At 35.7% G+C, this 20,748-nt stretch overlaps 2 protein-coding genes across 2 annotated transcripts; one reads left to right on the forward strand and one right to left on the reverse strand.

The window, feature by feature from the left end:
- Positions 1 to 15,880: 15,880 nt before the first annotated feature.
- LOC141594674 (uncharacterized) lies at positions 15,881 to 16,339 on the reverse strand. The gene has a single exon (XM_074414672.1). The coding sequence runs from the start codon at positions 16,337 to 16,339 to the stop codon at positions 15,881 to 15,883; it is 459 nt and encodes a 152-aa protein (XP_074270773.1).
- An 820-nt stretch (positions 16,340 to 17,159) lies between these two features.
- Positions 17,160 to 20,507, forward strand: LOC141596410 (sugar transport protein 5-like). Its single transcript, XM_074416557.1, has 3 exons — positions 17,160 to 17,381; positions 18,133 to 19,079; positions 19,762 to 20,507. The coding sequence occupies exons 1-3, from the start codon at positions 17,243 to 17,245 to the stop codon at positions 20,185 to 20,187; spliced, it is 1,512 nt and encodes a 503-aa protein (XP_074272658.1). The 5' UTR covers positions 17,160 to 17,242; the 3' UTR covers positions 20,188 to 20,507.
- Positions 20,508 to 20,748: the final 241 nt, after the last annotated feature.

Genomic DNA, 20,748 nt, shown 5'->3' on the forward strand with positions numbered 1-20,748 from the left:
ACATTAGAAATACACTTAGCTCTATTGGACTAATGTTATACTCTCAATGGACTTGGTCATATTCTCATATTCTCATTGGACTAATGTTACATTCTCAATGGACTAAAATTACATTCTCGATTGGTTTGAAATTATACTTTTCTGGACTAAAATTACACTTTTCCGGACTAAAATTACATTCTCCTTGACTAAAAATAACAATCTCATTGGACTGAAATTACACTTACCGGACTAAAATAACACTTTTTGTCATTAAAATAACACTAAATAAAATGCTAAATTACAAGAACTTGTGATAAAATGACAAAAATTCAAAATATTATTCGTTAAAATCACTCGGAAAAGATTGAAGTTAAACTTGTAAAACGCTAAATTCTCGAAAATATTTCTTAAAATTACACTTTTTGCTGTTAGAATTACAATCGTAAAATCCTAAAATGTCGAAAACTTGTCTCGAAAAAAAAAAACGAAAAAAATGAAACAGGCGAAAACTTGTCTCGAAAAAAAAAAACGAAAAAACCCGAAACAGGAAAAATGTTAACAAAATTTTCATAAACTTTGAAATATAAGACAAAATATGGTGTTAATTGTTTATGATAATGAATTAGTGAATGTATTATTAAAACTAGAGAGAGAAGTGAATTAATTAGTGTTAAATGTGTTTTTTACTTTCAATCTCAACCTTCCACCATGCATGATCCAAGGGTTGTGGGAGGGACTTATGGACTCAAAAAAAAGGGACTTAGAAGAACTTTGCTCTATATATATATATATATATATATATATATATATATATATATATATATATATATATATATATATATATATATATATATATATATATATAGAAGAACTTTGCTCTATATATATATATATATATATAATATAGTTCTTCTAAGTCCCTTTTTTTTTTGAGTCCATAAGTCCCTCCCACAACCCTTGGATCATGCATGGTGGAAGGTTGAGATTGAAAGTAAAAAACACATTTAACACTAATTAATTCACTTCTCTCTCTAGTTTTAATAATACATTCACTAATACATTATCATAAACAATTAACACCATATTTTGTCTTATACTTCAAAGTTTATGAAAATTTTGTTAACATTTTTTCTGTTTTGGTTTTTTTCGTTTTTTTTTTTGAGACAAGTTTTCGACTGTTTCGATTTTTTCGTTTTTTTTTTTCGAGACAAGTTTTCGACATTTTAAGATTTTACGAGTGTAATTCTAACAGCAAAAAGTGTAATTTTAAGGAATATTTTCGAGAATTTAGCGTTTTACAAGTTTAACTTCAATCTTTTCCGAGTGATTTTAACGAATAATATTTTGAATTTTTGTCATTTTATCACAAGTTATTGTAATTTAGCATTTTACGAGTGTTATTTTAATGACAAAAAGTGTTATTTTAGTCCAGGTAAGTGTAATTTCAGTCCAATGAGATTGTTATTTTTAGTCAATGAGAATGTAATTTTAGTCCAGAAAAGTGTAATTTTAGTCTAGAAAAATATAATTTCAAATTAATGAGAATATAATTTTAGTCCATTGAGAGTGTAACATTAGTCCAATGAGAATATGAGAATATAACCAAGTCCATAGAGAGTGTAACATTAGTCCAGTAGAGGTAAGTGTAATTCTAACCGAAAAAAGTGTAATTCTAACAACAAAAGGTGTAATTTTAGCCGAAAAAAGTGTTATTCTAGCAAAAAAAAAAGTGTAATTTTAACAGAAAAAAGTGTAATTCTAACAACAAAAAAGTGTATTCTAACAACAAAAAGTGTAATTCTAACAACAAAAAATGTAATTTTAGCCGAAAAAAGTGTTATTCTAGCAAAAAAAAAGTGTAATTTTAACAGAAAAAAGTGTAATTCTAACAACAAAAAAGTGTAATTTTAGCCGAACAAAGTGTTATTCTAGCAAAAAAAAGTATAATTTTAGCCGAAAAAAGTGTAATTCTAACACCAAAAAGTGTAATTTTAGCCGAAAAAAGTGTAATTTTAATGGAGAAAAGTGTGATTTTAACAGAAAAAGGTGTAATTCTAACAACAACAAAAAATGTAATTTTAGCAGAAAAAGTGTAATTTTAGTCGAAAAAAGTGTTATTCTAGCAGAAAAAAAGTGTTATACTAGCCGAAAAAAGTGTTATTCTAACAGAAAAAGGTCTTATTCTAGCAGTAGATTTAATATTAAAATCAAAATATAATTTATAATAACACCACCAAAACTGAAAAACAAACAAAAATACAAAAAAAAAAAAATGAAACGAGATCTGAAAAAAGGAGTTCACCCACAACACCCGTACCACCACCGACATCCAACAACACCAACATTACCGACAAAAAAAACGAGAAAAAGAGAGAAGAAAACCATGAACACAAAAAAAAAAAAAACAAAAACAAACAATGTGACCAAACCAAACACATGAACACAACAACCAGCCTACTAATTCTTTAAAAAAAAAAAAAAAAAAAAAAAAAAAAAAAAAAAAGGTACATCCGACAAATAGAGAGATGAGGAAGACAAAAAAAAAAAAAAAAAAAAAAAAAAAAAAAAACGAAAGGGAAAACCATGAACACAAAAAAACAAAACACAAACAATGTTTGACCAAATCAAACATAACACCCCAGCTCACTAATTTAAAAAAAAAAAAAAAAATGGCAGATCTGGAATCGAAAAAGGAGAAGAAGAAAGGGTAGAGGAAGGCAATGGTTGGTGGTTTTAGAGAGATGATGGTGCGTGGTGGGTCGTGGTGCGGTGGTGGCAGTGTTGTGGGTAAGCGGCGGTCGTGGCTGGTGGGGCCACAGCAGGCGACGGAGGTGGTTGGTGGTTTTAGAGGCGTGGGGGAGAAGAGGAGGCGTGTAGGGGTGGGTGGCAGTGGCCACGGGGGTGGGTGGTGGCCGTGAGGGTAGGCGGCGGTGGTTGATGGGGTTGGGTTGGTGAGTAATTTATTTGGGTTTTGAATTTATTTGGGTTTTGAATTTATTTGGGTTTGTGAGAGAGGGTGGAGAAATGAATTATGTGAATGAGAGATAAGTGAGTGGAAAAATAAATTATATATAGTAGATTAGTGTTTGATTAATGTGGGTTAGTAAAAGTAGAGAGGGAGAGTGTTTAATTAGGATTAATCTCCTTTTTTTTGCTTTCAATCCTTGCCCTTCATCTTTCCCATCTAATGGTCCTCAAGAGGACTTATGGACTCAAAATAAATAAATTATATATAGTAAAAGAGAGTTTTTTCGAGCGATCTGAGAGTGTCCACATCAACAAAAATCAATTTAGGAAAGTATAATTTTTGATGTAAAAAATAAAGTGGAAAATTTTTTAATTATTATAATATGTATATTTCCTAAATTATATTTAAGTGATATTTCCAATTTTTATATCAAACTTTTACATTTCATTTGGAAAAAAAAATATCGTTAAAAAAAGTATGAAAATAATATAATTAGCTTTGTGTTAAAAAATGCTATCATTAGAGTATAAATTTCATATTATTTGCACATATTACAGATGATGTACTTCTTAATACGTAAAATTGTGTACTTTTTAGTATGTTTTGTCCTACATTGGAAAATAAGTAGGTGTGGTGAATATACTACATATAAATAGTAAAATTGTCCCACATCGAAAGATTAGTATAAGGTGATGTGATCCTATGATTATAAATAGGATGCATATTTGGAACTTATGTATTCACCCAAAATTTTTCGAGTCTCATAAATATTGTTTTAAAGAGCTCTTAAGATTTTCTATCATTATCTACGATATGATATAAAAAATACAGTGGAAATCGTTGGGAACTACCCGGGAAAAAGTTAAGAACATGAACAAGAAAATCAAAAAATAACTAAAGGTTTTACTAATGGTAGTCTCCTGACATAATACAAAACTAAAGATTTTACTAATGGTTGTCTTATTAATGTAGTAATAGAGCGTTAATGAGTCGTTATATGTACGATGTAGAGATCCATATCTAATGATCGAGACTAAGTGGTTTTACCTTCAAAGAAAAATAATATGTATACAATAGTGGTTTTTTAAGAAGAGACATGTATTTCTTGGTATGTTATATCTTTCACATTGAAAAATAATGTAAGCATTATGAACATACTACGTCTAAATAATTAAATTATGTATTGAAATAATAGTATACGGTATGGTGGTTCTATAAATATAAATAGGAGACATCCTTGAAACTTAGGTATTAATCCAAAATTTCTTGATATAAAAGATATAGACTTTTTAGCATGTTATATGTCCCACATTGAAAAATAATGTAGGTGTTGTGAATATATTATGTATAAATAATAGAAATGTCCCATATATATATATATACATTTTCTATATTATATTAAAGTGATGTTTATAATTTTGATATAAAAACTTTATATTTCATTTGAAAAAAAAGTATCGTATGAAAATTATATAATTAGATTGTGACAAAAAAATGCTATCATTAGAGTATATATATATATATATATATATATTTTTTTTTTTTTTTTGATTAGGTAAGAAAACTAGGTTGATCCTCTAGGGTAGGACCAATCTATCTCATCCTTTCGAATGAGGGAGGTAAGTTGAAGCCACCGGCTATCAAACCACCTCGAAAGAGTTGGACATGAATGTCCAACTGAAGCCATGAAGTCAGCAACCTTGTTGGCTTCACGAAAGCAATGTTTAATTATTACTTCATCGAAAAAATGAAGGTCTAATTTCACATCCTTGATAATACTAGAAATTTCCCACGGAATTTGCCACGTACCTCGAATCGAGTTAATAACACATAAGTTATCACCCTCCACAATTAACTTTGAGATTCCTAAGTATTTAGCTGCTAAAATACCTTCTTTTAAAGCAAGCGCTTCCGCAACAAGGATACTATTGGATCCGCACTTTTTTGCTCCCAACAAAACGATTTTACCATTGTGATCTCTTAAAGAATATCCTAAAGCAGCTTTATTACCTTCTATTCTCGATCCGTCAAAATTTAGCTTTAGAAAACCGTTTGTAGGTTTTTCCCACCAAATCTCTTCCTTACTAGAATTGTTTCTAGCTGACTCTTCTACCTCAGGATTGTTGAGATCCTTAAATCTAGTCACATTCCATGTCTTAGTGCTATTATTACATAAAGTAATAAGTTTGTTGGTACTTAAATTAACATTATTAAAGATAATATCATTTCTATGGAACCATGCATTCCACCAAATAAAGATAATCTTTATAAAGTCATCTTTTGAAATTAAATCCTTGAGATAATTAAGTTTCGTTAGAAAATTTTGACTTATAATAGTATCATAATTTGACAAAAACTCGTTGAAACTAATAATGTTCAGGTCTTGGATGACAGACCCAATCAAGGGACATTCGTAAAAGAAATGATCTTTGTTTTCAATAGGGTTGTTGCACATAACAACAATGAGGTGGGACATCAATATGACTCATGAGAAGTCTACTTTTCGTTGGAAGGCCGTCAACACAGGCTTTCCAAAGAAAAAATTTCAATTTAGGAGGAATATTCAATTTCCAAATCCACTGAAATTCACATTTGTCAAGAGCTTGATCGAACAAATCTTGCGCTAACCAAGTTGTTGACTTGGTAGAGAAATTTCTATCTACGGACAGCCCCCAAATTAGGGTATCTGGAATATCATTATGTGGCACTGGAATGTTAGTAATCTGATTAACAATATCGTTATTCACTAAACTAGATAATTTACAAACTTCACATTGCTTGTCTGAGGTTATGAAATTTTTAACCAAAAGATTAAGATCACGGTTACTATCATCAATTCATCATCAACCATACTGCTTGTAAGTGGGTGTGAAAAAACCCAATTATCAGACCAAAACTTAATATTGCTACCATTACCTACCTGCCATCTCAGTCCTTTTCTAAACAGAGTCCGAAGACTCATTAGTTTACGCCATTGCCAAGAAGAGGCTGAATTAGGCTTATGATCAAATAGTGAACAATTTCTCAAGTATTTTTTAGATACCACTTTGACCCATATACTTTCCTTATCCATAAGAATCTTCCATAAAAGTTTCATTTGAAGAGCTTTATTAGCTGCTTCAGAAGATTTAATTCCTAAACCGCCAACCGACTTTGGTAAACAAACTTTATGCCAACCAACCAAATTAGGAGAACGCTGGGAAGGATTCTTATTACAAAGAAAGTCTCTATTAATCTTATCTAATCTATTATGGATCGATGAAGGGAGGAGGAAGCTTTGCATCTGAAAAGTTCCCTTCGCGGCTAAATTAGCATTGATAAGAACTAGTCTACCTGCTTGAGATAGAGAATTCGCTTTCCATTTCGATAATTGAGTGCAAGAAGATTGAATAATGTTCTCGAAAGTATTTTTAGTCACTCTGCTATCAATTATAGGACATCCTAAATACTTACCCAAATGAGCTTCCTCGTTCATATGAAGAATGCCTCTAAAGGATTCACGAAGAGAGCGCTCAATATTTCTAGTGCATTGAAAAGTGGATTTGTCAAAATTAACAAATTGTCCGGAAATCGTGCAAAATTTATCTAAAATAGACTTAATAGTTCTACAACTCTGGTTAGAGGCTTTAGCGAAAATGATAGTGTCATCCCAAAAGTGAGAAAAGGAATTTTCTCTACCCCGGACCCAATTCTAATACCAATGTCACTAGAGCTAACATCACTATTTTTTTGTAGAGATCTTGCTAAAATCTCAGCGCACATAATAAATATATATGGCGAAAGTGGGTCTCCTTGTCGAATACCTCGAGTGGGTTTAAAAACGTCTCCCGGTGTTCCATTTACTAACACTGAGTAAGAAACAGTGTTTATACATGCCATAATCCATGAAATCCACTTAGCATTAAAACCCATTTGCTTAAAAGTTTCCTCGATAAAATTCCATTCTAGTCTGTCATATGCTTTCTCCATATCAAGTTTAATTGCAATCCAACCTCCTTTGCCTTTTTTACGTTTAAACGAGTTGAAAATCTCGTGTGCTAAAAGAATATTATCTTGAATGAAGCGATTGGGTGTAAAAGCACCTTGAAACGGGTGTATAATCTTATGCAAGACAGTTCGAAGACGATTAGTCAAGATTTTTGCAATAATTTTATAAATTGTTGAACAAAGACTAATCGGGCGAAAATGGTTTGCAGTTTGAGGATTTTCAATTTTAGGAATCAATGCTATGAAAGTATGATTTATTTCTTTTAGTAATTTCTCGATGAAAAAATGCTAAAATCGCTTTAGTGACATGAATTTCCTACAATATCCCGTATTTTTGAAAAAACTCTGCAGAAATCCATCGGGACACAGGCATTTATCTCTGCGGCTAAACTAAACACGGTTTGTTTAACCTCTTCCCTACTAATATTACCTGTAAGAAAAATGTTATCTTCGTCTGTAATTAAACCACAAACAGACTTAAAATCCTCATTCTTGTCGAAATTACAAAGATGATTTTTCGCAAACCTAAGTTTAAACTCCTCGGATATTTCTTGCTTAATGAGGTTTTGATCAGTAATACAAGCACCATTCTTATTTATAAACTGTTTAATGCCATTTCTACTACGTCTAATCGTGGCATGAGTTTGAAAAAACTTGGTATTATTATCTCCAAAATTAGCTTTGTTTATACGAGCTTTTTGTTGCCGATAAACACGTTTATAGTCAAGCGATGCATCGCGCTTTTTCAACCATCTCAATTGCGCGACTTCTAAATTGGTGATATGAGATGTACCTAGTTGATTTTGTATATTTTCCAACTTTTTTTCAGCAATTGAAAGTTGTCTAAAAATATTTCCAAAAGTAGACTGATTCCATTTCTTAGCCTTTTGTTTTAGCAATTTGCATTTTTGGGAGAGACAGAACATATAAGATCCCTGAAACTGGTATTGCCAACAACTTTTGACCATTTTACTGAAATCATTCCGTAAAGTCCACATAAGTTCAAAACGGAAAGGAGGGGCTTTTTTGTGAAAGAGGTTTTGATTATGAAACTTTATAGAGATCGGACAATGGTCAAAACTAGTGAAAGCATGGTGAATAAACTCCATATTTGGGTAAATACTCATCCAATTAGGAGAGGCTATGGCTCTATCAAGGATTTCAAAAACATTTTCAGAACCCGTTTTCTTTTTTCTCCAGGTGAAAAAGTTCCCAGAAAAAGGGAGATCTACACAATTAGTATTACTTAAAAAGTTCTTTAACCTTACACAACGCGCACTAGTGACCTTAGCACCTCCTTCTTTTTCACTAGGACTTTTAATCTCGTTAAGATCCCCTAATAGTAAAAAGGGCAAATCAAGACTAAGGATAAAATTTTGGAACTCGTTCCAAAACTCCGGCTTTTCAGCTGGTTGGGCTGGAGCATAAACAAAAATGAGGCAAAATTTCACATTATTAGCTAAGTCACACACTTCACAAGCAATGAATCTAGTCGATCTAAATGTGACATTTAAAGAAAAAGTCATGGAAATAGACTCTTTCCAGCAAAGCCAGATACCACCCGATAGTCCTAAACTAGGAATAAAATCGCAATTATTAAACCCAAATATATTTAATAAATAAGGTTCAGGCTTAGAGGTTGATTTGGTGTCACAAATGGCCAAGATTTTAATTCCATTAGACGAGCTAAAGAAATTAAGTTCTTCTGCAAATTTTTTTCTTTTAGTGCCCCTAACGTTCCAAAAGGCAATATTCATGAAAAATATATTAAGTTGAAAAGATGCACTAGCGACATGGCTATGTCACAAAATGCTTTAATTACTAACAATAAAGACCAACATATCCAACCAAAATCACGTGCTAAGTGAGATGTGTAGCGGATAGTAAGTATAGTCTTACATTCATTGGAGCAAATTTTTACTTTTACCCAGGCAAAAGGTCTCCCATAAAAATTAAAAACTTGAAACTCAGACTTGCTCAAGAAAAGGAGGTAAAAACAAAACCCCCGCCAAGAACATAGCTGATGGATAAAGAACTCACCAAAGTCAAGGAGATTAAAAACACTTAGAAGTGTATAGCCAAAGCAGCTGCTCAATACAAGATGATACGAAAACAAGTTCCCAATAAATGCTATAGAAAATGCAGAGAGTATAACCAACCAAAGAAAAGCCAAAGTGGGGTTAGGTACAACAGAAAGTACTCCCCCTAAGAGATCCAAAATTAAGAAAAACAGCTGGACCCAGCATAATTGATGGTCACATAACTCAACAAAATTCATAAAGCTCCCCATAAGAGGCCACCAAGAACACACATGATTATCAAAGAGATAAAAAACATCCTCAATAATAAACAAAATTTTCTCCATAAATTCTTCAGCAAAACTAAAGATTACAAGACTGTGAAAAAATAGTAGCAGCATGAATTCTATAGCAGCAACAAAAATCGACATTTTGATGCCAAAGCTAAAATTAACTTTCTGAAATGAAACCATACTGACAAGAGAAATTCTGATTTGGGGGGAGTCTAAAGCCAAAGTTTCTTTAATGTAGACAAAATGCTGATAAAAGCTCTCCGGGTCTAATTTGGAGAGCAAATCAATGTCCACAAAAAAAGAAACTGAAGAGTTAGACAAAAGGAGAGGATCCAATGAAACGAAACCCTCAAAAACGGACGACTCGATTTTTATGTTACGGTTTCTACAAAATCCCAATACTTTCGAAGGAATAGGCGAAAAACCGGTCTCCAAATAGATCAACGCCTCAAGAATGGACAAATTGAGAGGAGAAAGACAACTTACTCCTGAAAACTGTGACCAAGATGAAGAAAAAGAAGCCAAATCGACTTCCTCCGATACCGAGAAAACCCAGGCCAAAAAAGTATTCTCGGAACGGACCCATGCTTCTGCAACAAGGATGATAGAGACATAGTGAGCCACCAAGTCGTCATCGACTCCGGCCTTCAACGGAATACTTTTGATCTCGAGATCTCCTCCAACCGTCAACGGAAGCAGCAACCCAATCAGACGATCGATAATACCGCCGTAGTTAATCGAAAGCAGACCACACGCCCTAGAGCACCGAATACAAGATGGATAACCATTAAAAGGACTTGAGCAACGTAGATTCAAAATCCTAATAACGAATTTCTCAAAGAAGAGAGAAATATAAGATCTGAAAACTGGGATGATGTTGATATGCAAATGAAAGCTAATGTCTAAAGACGGAACATTTGCATAAACTTTACTAAACATAAAGGGTACAATCAAAAGAGGAGAAAGAGCTGAAGACACATGAAGAGAGACGGGGAGAGCTTCTCTTGAATGTGTTCTTAGTTTAAGATTTGGTTTTCTTTTTTTTTGGTTTTTTCTTTTTTGGTTTTCTCATTTTAGAGAGTTTTTTCTCTCTCTAAGATTCAAGTTTCTAGAGTGTATATATTGTATTGTATTGTATTGTCTTATTATTAAATCGGGTTGATGTCAAAGTAGGTGCAAAAAAAATGGTGTACTTAATATGTTATTTGTCCTACATTGAAAAGTAACGTAAGTGTGGTGAATATACTATGTATAAATATTATAATTGTCCCACATCGGAAGATTACCATAAGGCATGGTGATCTTATGATTATAAATAGAAGTCATAACCCAAAATCTTTTGATTCCCTTAAGTATTGTCAGAGATAACTCTTAAAAGAGTTTGTATTCTTTGTCTCTCTACAATAATGATTTCTAACCTAAGTTAATGTTTGGAAAATCTTTTAGTTATTATAATATATACTATGTATTTCTTATTTTATATTCAAGTGATGTTTCTAATTTTTATATAAAAACTTTTAAATTTCATTTGACAAAATAATGTCGGTAAAAAAATTATGAAAATAATATTATTAGATTCATGGTAAGAAATGCTATCATTAGAGTATATATAGATTTCATATAATTTGCACATATTAAAGATGGTGTATTTCATAGTATGTTATATCTCCCACATTGAAAAATAATATAGGTGTGATAAATATACTAGATATAAAAAATAGAATTTTCCCACATCGAAATATAGCATAAGATGGGTGATTCTATGAGCATCCTTGGAACTTAGGCATCAACCCAAAATCTTTTGAGTCGCTTAAGTATTGTCTTGGAGAGCTCTTAAAAGTTTATATCATTATATTTTCTACCTATAGATAATTTTATATGTCCCATATTGAAAAATAATGTAGGTGTGGTAAATATACTATGTTTAAATAATATAATTAGAATTGTGTTAAAAAATATTCTATCATTAGAGTATAGGTTCTTATCATTTGCACATATTTTAAATATGATAAAAAAAAAAAGAAAACAAACGTCCATGGTAGCATGTGTAATCTATCAAAGTTCAAGGTTACCATGAGAAATTTGCAATATTATAATGATATAGTTAATTAAATTTGCATTTAAAAGAGAGATATCCGTACCAATAAAACAATAAAGGGGGTATTATTTTTAATTGTTATTTTATTGCCACGCCATCAAACTTAACGTCCATTTAACAACCTTTACATTAGTGGCCATGGGCAAAAAAATGGAACCTCAAGGGTACCATAGACAGATTTTTAAAAGTAGGGGTAACATGGAAAATCTAACAAAAGTAAGGGGTACCACGGGAAATTTCCGTATCTCAATTATGTTAAATTTTTTTTGAAGAAAAACAACGGTACAAATATTAATGGAGAGTATTTGATCATATTATTAAATTTAAATATAACTATTAGATATAATGAGTACCAATTGTCTGTATTCGGTATTCGAGATCTGGTTGGATGTCGAACTAAGTGCAAAAAACATGGTGTAATTCTGAGTATGTTATTTGTCCCACATTGAAAAATAATGCAGGTTTGATAAATATATATTACGTATAAATATTAGAATTGTCCCACATTAGAAAAAAAAAATCCAATTTTTGTGAATATATTACTTATAAATAGTAGAATTGTCCCACATCGAAACATTAGTATAAGGTGGGGTGATTATATGATTATAAATAAGTGTTAACCCACATATATATTGAACTTTTATTTTTTTTGAAAGAGATATTTTAATAATATGTAAACAAATCATTAGACATATAATGTAAACATTAAACGCTTATAACATTTTTTTTGCTTTATAAATAAGCTAATTACCCCGTTGCAACGCACGAGCATTCAAACTAGTACGTGAGTATTATCGTATATTCGTATCATATACAACATTATACTTCCTCCAATCCGATCCCGTCTTCCCACTCTCTTTTATTTAATTTCAATGATGTCATTGCAAGTACCTTATTAAAACCCAATTAGTCTTGATGAAGACGGGTCGGAGCAAGTGACGGGTAATGTCACTCACAAAACGGATAGAGGGGACAAGGTGGGGGCACCTCCATGTGCTTCCCTCTCTCTTCTATTTGGGTCATTTGTGAGAGGAAATGGTATCCGTCACTTCAAAGTGACGGATGCATGCCGTCTTCAATGAGATTTTGTGATTAAAACTCTACATTATTAAAGGAGATGGTTGATTATCATTGATAAACTTTGCACTATACATACAAATTACAATCCCATGTGAATGAGATAAATTAGCCTAGAATATAGTCAACTAATTTACATCAAAGTAAGAAGGATATACAACTAATTAGAAAGGAGATAATATGGAAAATATTAACATATTTACACGTATTCTAGCACTCCCCCGCAGTTGAAACGGGAGGTATTTGAATGTTTAAACTGTCTCGAAAATCATCAAATAAGACCAAAGGAAGGCCTTTAGTAAATATGTCAGCAATCTTATAATGAGACGGAATATGACGAACCCGAACTTCACCGCGTTCTACTTTTTTCGCGCACAAAATGGATATCCATTTCGATGTGTTTCGTTCGCTGATGTTGAACGGAGTTACCCAAAAGGTAAATGGCTCTAAAATTGTCACAGTAGACCAATGTGGCTTTAGGCATAGGTACGTGGAGTTCAACCAAAAGATTGCGGAGCCAACATGATTCGAAAACAACGTTGGCAACACCACGGTACTCAGTCTCGGCACTCGAACGAGATAGAGTAGGTTGACGTTTCAAGGCCCAGGAAATAAGGTTGTAGCCTAAAAATACACAGAATCAGATGTGGAACGTCGCGTGTCTGAACAACCACCCCAATCAGCATATGTGTAGGCCGTAAAAGCTTTGGGCAGAGACGGTCTAATCCATAACCCGTGGGCAGCAGTTCCACGAACGTAGCGGAGTATACGCTTGAGAGCATTCATGTGCTCATTCATGGGGTTGTGCATAAAAAAACACACCTGTTGCACGTCATATGATATGTCGCGCCGTGTAAAGGTGAGGTATTTTAATGCTCCAGCAAGGCCGCGGTAGAGCTTAGGATCGTCGCAAGGCGAGGAGGTAGTGGCACTGAGCTTAGGCTTAGTGTCCACGGGAGTTGCAGCCGGTTTACAAGAAAACATACCAGCGCGTTCAAGGATCGTCTCAGCATATTTGAGTTGCGATAAAAATAAACTAGACGAGTGCTTTTTAACCGAAATACCTAAGAAAAAATGGAGCGAGCCAAGGTCTTTCATAGCGAATTCGGAACGAATCTGACACATGATGGTTTCACGAAGCCGAGTGGTTGAACATGTCAAAATAATATCGTCTACATAAAGTAAGAAGTAGGGGAGTTCAGTACCTTGACAAAGCACAAACAAGGAGTGATCAACCTTGCTTTAGATGAAGCTAATGCGTGTGACATATTCCGCAAATCGTTTGTACCAAGCACATGGTGCTTGTTTAAGACACGGGTTGAGGTTGTCTCGTGGTATTGTAGTAGAAGGATTGGCTCCCTGATCAGTGGCCGAGGGCGAGGGGGCTGCTGATCAGTGGCCGAGGGTGGGGTGGGCTATTGAATTGGGGAGTCAGGGAGGCTTGGTGAGGTGTGCAGAGGGGTTCGAGGTGGTGTAGTTGTAGGCTGTGGGGGTATGTAAGGGTGAGGTTAAGTGACGGAGAACATATGACGAAGATTCGTCATCTAAAAAATCATAGTGTTACTAGCAAGGGGATGAAGCTTTGCGAAAGGAAAGACGGTTTCATCAAATATGACATGACGACTAACAATTATTTTATTAGACGACATGTCAAAGCATATATAACCACGATGACTTTGTGGGTAGCCTAGAAAAAACACATAGAGTGGACCGGGGTTGCAGCTTGTTCATAGTAGTGGCAGGGATGAGGGGAAAACAAAGGCAACCGAACTTGAAGATTACTATACAACGGTTTACGATGATATAGCAAAGAAGTTGGAATGTTATAATCAAGTGGTTTGCTAGGAATTATGTTTGAGAGATATGTTGCCATAGCTAAAGCGTACTGCAAATATTTGACAAGAACAGATGCGTGACACAAGAGAGTTCTAACGATGTTATTGACGGATCGAATTTTGCGTTTGGCCTTTTCATTTTGAGAGGACATGTTCGGACAAGACAAGCAAAAAACTAGTCCTTGAGTTGCACATAAACTTTTGAAAAGACCACTGACAAACTCCGTCCCTTATCACATTGTATAGATTTAATTTTACGCTCAAATAGAGTTTGGATTTAGTTGTGAAATTTTAAGAGGATATTACTGACTTCACATTTTGTGGCATGCGGGAAAGTCCATAGAAAATTACTATAGTCGTCCAAAATCAATAAATAATACTTGTGACCTGCGGAACTAAGGACGGGCGACGTCCAAAGACCACAACGAATAATATCAAACGGCATATAAGTACGTGAAGTAGATGTATCAAAACACAGCAAGATGGACAAACCAATATTCTAGAATTCAAATTACAATTGATAAAATTAGTTTTCCTAAGAACCGATAAAATAGGTGCGCCAGGGTAACCTAAACGGTCATGCCAAAGTGACGATGTTAAAGCAGCAAAATGGGAACGTGGTGCGGCTAACATGGAGTTTTGAGTGATTGGATAAAGCTGGCCCCGACTATCACACCTCATTAGACGAATTCTCATCCGCAAATCCTTCACAGAAAAGCCAAATGGGTCAAATTCAACGGTGACCTTGTTATCAGTCGTAAATTTTCGTACTGACACTAAATTTTTGTCTAGGTTAGGCGCGTATATGACGTTTTTTTAGGATTAGAGGTGAATGTGGTTTAGGTAGTGTAGCATTACCATAACCTTTAATTGGAATAGAGTGACCATTACCGACGACAATACCATTAGAAATGCTCAAATTAACAAAAGACGAAAGATTAACTTGGTTCGCAGTCATATGGGAAGTTGCTCCGTGTCTATAACCCACGGCTCAGGAGGAGTCAACCCGAAAGTATACATGACGGCTTCAATGTCCGCCAGAGATGGGTTGGAACCATCAGTAGCTGTAGCATATGCTTGAGCAGGACGCAGACCAAGAATACGCTGTTGCGGACGATATGACATACCATGCCTCATCTAAAGACCGGTGGGATATGGACAAGGTGGATAACCCCATGGAGATGAGGGCCATGGCCACTGACCATAGGTACCCGTCCACGGAACGGGAGGAGTTTGAGAAGGGGAGACGACCTATGGTGAGACAGTTCCTTGGTTTTTCGCATTACCATTGATACCTTTACCACCCTTAGATTCGTTGCCCTCTTTCTTGCCACCATTGTTGCGCCCGCCCTTGGAATGAGAGGGGACTGCAGCCATTGAAGATGAACCACCATCTCCATCCGAGGAACCCCGAGCATAGAGAGTAGACGAGGAATTTGAGGCAGCCTCTTTGGCAAACCGACCTCTTCCAATGTAGCATAGATCGAGCACGATAAAATGCAGGAAGAGGACCGGCCTACCGAATAATCGTACCAACCCCATGATAGGCATCTTTAAGACCCGACACCATTTGAAGAACAAGGCGGCTGTTAGAAACAGGGGAACCCACGTCCTTGAGTTGGTCAACCAACAATTTGAGGCGTTGACAATAGGCCGGATGGGAAATCAATCATGTCGATGTGAGAAAATTCTTGCTCGAGCGTCACCGCTCTGGAATTCTTGTTGTCTTGAAAAATGTCAGCAAGACGATCCCACGTTGCCATGGCAGTGGTGTCAGTTTTGACAATTGTCTCCAATAGATCATTGGAGACGGTGGAGTTAATCCATTGCAGAACCGTCGCATCAAGAGTTTCCCATAATTCCTTATCATCATCATCGGTTGAAGGAGGCTTACGAGCGGCCCCTTTCGATTTAATGATGTGATGAAGCACGCGATTAGATTTTGCGTGATTCGTGAATAGAGCAACCCATAGAGAATATTGGTCATTATCCATGCCAAGAATGACGGTAATGTGGTTTCGAATGCTATTGACGGCAAGTGCGGGATGAAAAGATGACTTGCTAGTTGCGTTGTTGGGCATTCTGTTAATTTGACGAGAGGTCGGGAAGATTACAGAGGAAGGAATAAGTTGAGAACTAGGGGAGCAGAAGCGATTTAGAGAATCGTAACCTAGCTGATACCATAAGAAAAGATTAATGGTTGATTGTCATTGATAAACTTTGCAGTATAAATACAAATTACAATCCCATGGGAATGAGATAAATTAGCCTAGAATATAGTCAACTAATTTACATCAAAGTAGGAAGGATATAAAACTAATTAGGAAGGAGATAATATGAAAAATATTAACATATTTACACATATTCAAGCAATTAATTAGGAAGGAGATAATATGAAAAATATCAACATATTTACACATATTCTAGCAATTATGACACCCGGTGACGCCCAAATATCCATTTTTAATTGAAGGGGTCCCCACTCACCCGAGTTGAGATCACCTGTCCCACTTTTATATCTCATCATGTGTCCCATCACCTTAAGATCTTGACACATCACACTTTAGATAATATATGTGGTAATAATATGTCTCAAAGTGCTTATGTGTCAATAAAAAAAGTAATGAGACACAAGATGGGACACGAAATGCGATAGAGGATCTGCACTGTCACTCACTCCATATGAGAGGGTGGCGTCCAAATTAGGTGTCACTCAATGACGCCCTTTAGTTTTCCTTTTTATAAACACTCCCAATTATTTCCAAGAATAACCGCACAAAAACATGTCATTACACGGGTCTCGGGAAATATTAGATTAGATTGGAAGAAGTAGATGGTTATTCTACTGTTCTAATTAATAGTTTTATCATTACATCATTAGTTGACCTACCTTTCATGCACTCTTTACGCTAAAGACGTTGCAATCTCTTTTTAACCAACGTGGTGGTAATTCCAGAAGAGAAAAGTTGTTAGAAAAAAATACAATGACTAGCGGAGGTTTCGCGGCGGAAGTCGGAGTACCTGATGGCGATTATGATGGTCGGATTACGTCAGTGGTGGTGATAACATGCATTGTTGCTGCCTCCGGTGGACTCATTTTTGGCTATGACATTGGCATTTCAGGTACCGTCTCGGTTAATACTCATGTTCATTGTTGTATATATGTTGCAACACTTGATCCCGTGAAGACGGTCATATCCGTCTTAAATCTAAACTGGGTCAAATACTACTTTATATAGATAGATGAGAATTTTTTGGGTAATAGAGGTTATTTAGGAAACTAATTGGGGAATTAGTGTCCGTTTGAAACTATTTTGCCCCAATTGATCCGCGTCACCTTTTTTTATTTTTTTCCATTTTTTATACGACAGCACTAAGAAACCTAGCTGTTTTGCTTAATTTTCACACCCCTAATTGGATACCAGCAACTAATGCATTGGCTTAAGTGAAGAAGGTAAGTCGCTAAGAAGTCCAGCGGCTTTAGCGGATTTCGCCTTTTATATATAAAAATAAATAAATAAATAAATAACGAAGGTAAGCCATTAGGATTCCTAGCGTTTTTGCCTATTCTATTAAAAAAAAACTAGGTGATGCCGCTAGGTTTCTTAGTGGTTTCGTATAAAAACTGGCTAATAAAAATAAAAAGTGATGACGTGGACCATTGGGGCAAACTAGTTTGAAGTGGACACTAATCCCCCAACCCATTAACCAAAAAATTCGATAGATAGACAAAAGTTATCTATTTGACCTGTTTTATTGTTTAAGACAGGATTTGTCATATCCGTTTTAAACAAGAATTAGTGATGTTTCAATAAGGTATTGTAGCCTGTGTCACAATGATGTTATTGTATAACCGTCTTACATTTGATAACAGGGGGTGTAACAATGATGGTGCCCTTCCTACAAGAATTTTTCCCGTCAATATTGAAGAACGCAGCGAACGCTGAAACCAACATGTATTGTGTGTATGATAGCCAATTACTGACTTCATTCACTTCTTCCCTCTACATTGCCGGAGTAATTGCCTCGGTGGTGGCTAGTCGTGTCACTGCCACGTATGGCCGAAAGTTCACTATGGTGTTAGGTGGTTGCACCTTCTTTCTTGGTGCTCTTATAAATGGTGCTTCAATTAACATTGCAATGCTTATCATTGGCCGCCTTTTATTGGGATTCGGTGTTGGCTTCACTAATCAGGCTGCACCAGTGTACCTATCCGAGGTGGCCCCACCAAAATGGCGTGGGGCGTTCAATACAGGATTCGAGCTTTTCATAGGCATTGGTATACTGATAGCTAACTGCATCAACTTCGCCACATCAAAGATAACTTGGGGATGGCGGGTATCATTAGGATTAGCTGCAGTACCTGCAGTCGTAATGACCGTTGGTGCCCTTTTCATACCTGACACACCCAATAGTTTAGTGGCACGTGGCAAAGTTGAGGAAGCGAAACAATCTTTAGTAAAGACACGTGGCAAGGATAATGTTGATGCTGAACTGTCTGAGCTGATTAAAGCTAGCGAAATAGCGAAATCAGTTGGTGAGGAGCCTTTTATGAGTATATTCAAGCGGGTTTATAGACCGCAATTGGTTATAGGGATATTGATTCCGTTTTTTCAGCAAGTTACCGGGATTAATGTCATTGCGTTCTATGCTCCGGTTTTGTTTACGTCAGTTGGGTTTGGAAGTGACTCTGCCTTGATCGCCGCTATTATTTTGGGTTTGGTTAACTTGGGTTCAAATCTTGTTTCGATTTTTCTTGTTGATCGGTTTGGTAGAAGGGTATTGTTCCTACAAGGAGGTGTCCAGATGTTCATCTGTCAGGTAAATATTTCGCATTTTCCGCTGTGAATCACTTAGGTCTTGTTTGGATAGAAGGATTTGGAAGGAAAGGAAGGAGAGGGATTTGGAAAGAAGCAATATCCATTGTTTGGATAGCAAAATAGGGTGGAGGGAATTGGAGGGGAGGGATAATGGATCCCTCCATTTCCTTCCTCCAAGTCAAAATGTTTCCCCTCAACATAGGCAAGATTTGGAGGGAAAACTCCACCTCTCCATTCTCCCTCCCCTTCCCTTCTCTCCCTTTCCCTCCCCTCCATCCCCCTCCCTTCCCTTTCCCTCCACCCGTGTGTTTGGATAGCAAAAGTGGAGGGAAAGGGAGGGGAGAGGAAAGGAGGGACGAGAAAGGGAGGGAAAGGAAGGGGAGGGGAATTGAGGTGTGGGTATTTGGATACAATTTCCTTCCAAATCTTGACTATTGTGAAAAGATTTTGATTTGACTTGGAGGAGGGAAAATGGATCCCTCCAAATCCCTCCACCCTGATTTTCTATCCAAACAAGGGATTCTAAATCCCTTACTCTCCCTCCCTTTCTTTTCCAAATCCCTCAATCCAAACACACTCCTTAAAGCCTTGTTCTCTACAACTAGACCTAGCAAAGCGGTCTTTCGAGTCTAGGCTCTTTTCAGTACTGAACTTTAATGATGAACTCGTCTTCCATGGTTCAGGTGGCGGTGGCAGGGATTCTAGCAGCAACAATCGGGATGTCAGGAACGGGTCAAATGTCGAAGGGAAGTGCAATCCTAGTGCTAGTACTAATGTGCTTATATGCAGCTGGTTTCGGATGGTCATGGGGTCCACTAACTTGGCTTGTACCAAGTGAAATATATCCATTGAAGATCAGGGCAGCCGGTCTAAGTATAAGCATTGCTGTAAATTTCGGGACAACCTTTGTGGTATCGCAAACCTTTCTAGCAATGCTATGTAAGTTCAGGTTTACAGCATTCCTGTTTTACTCCGCTTGGATCGCGATTATGACCATCTTTGTTGCATTATTTGTGCCGGAGACAAAGGGTATACCTTTGGATTCTATGCATCGTGTTTGGAAACAACATAAGTATTGGAACAAGTTCGTGAATAACGAGCCTTTATAACTCGGAAGGATTGTAGACTTGTAGTATAAGGGTGATGTTGTTCAGGGATGTGTCGACTTAATTGGCAGAGCTTGTGTTAGGAAGTACTCTTGGTATTGAAATGGAAATGAAGGTTGAGAAATGCCGGTAAATGTTTCCTCATTCTGATTGTTATAATGTGTTACTGTGAATACCATTTCATGGTTATCATTTTCTATCATTTTCTCTGTTAAGAATCGCATGTATGAATAAACCAAGTTATATACATCTATATCATAAACATTAGGCTCAGTGTTGGCTTATTGTGCGAGTAATTGACAGGGTGATTATTTAAGTTTCCGAAATTTTCATGGTAAAAACTTTGGTTTGGATCCTGTAAACAAACAGTTCCTGGATGGATTCTTTTATTTCTCTTATGAGTCGAGTTTTTTTTGCCTGTTTGGTTGAGGATATTTGACAGGGTGCTACTAAAATTTCCGAAAATCTCATGGTAAGACTCTGGTTTGGATGATTCTCTGGTGAAATGGAATTTACTCTTAATAGAAACCGATTTTGAGCTCAAATGAGCATTGCGGCATGAAG

The sequence above is a fragment of the Silene latifolia genome, chromosome 8 (assembly GCF_048544455.1).
Source record: "Silene latifolia isolate original U9 population chromosome 8, ASM4854445v1, whole genome shotgun sequence".
In the NCBI taxonomy this organism is placed as follows: Eukaryota; Viridiplantae; Streptophyta; class Magnoliopsida; order Caryophyllales; family Caryophyllaceae; genus Silene; species Silene latifolia.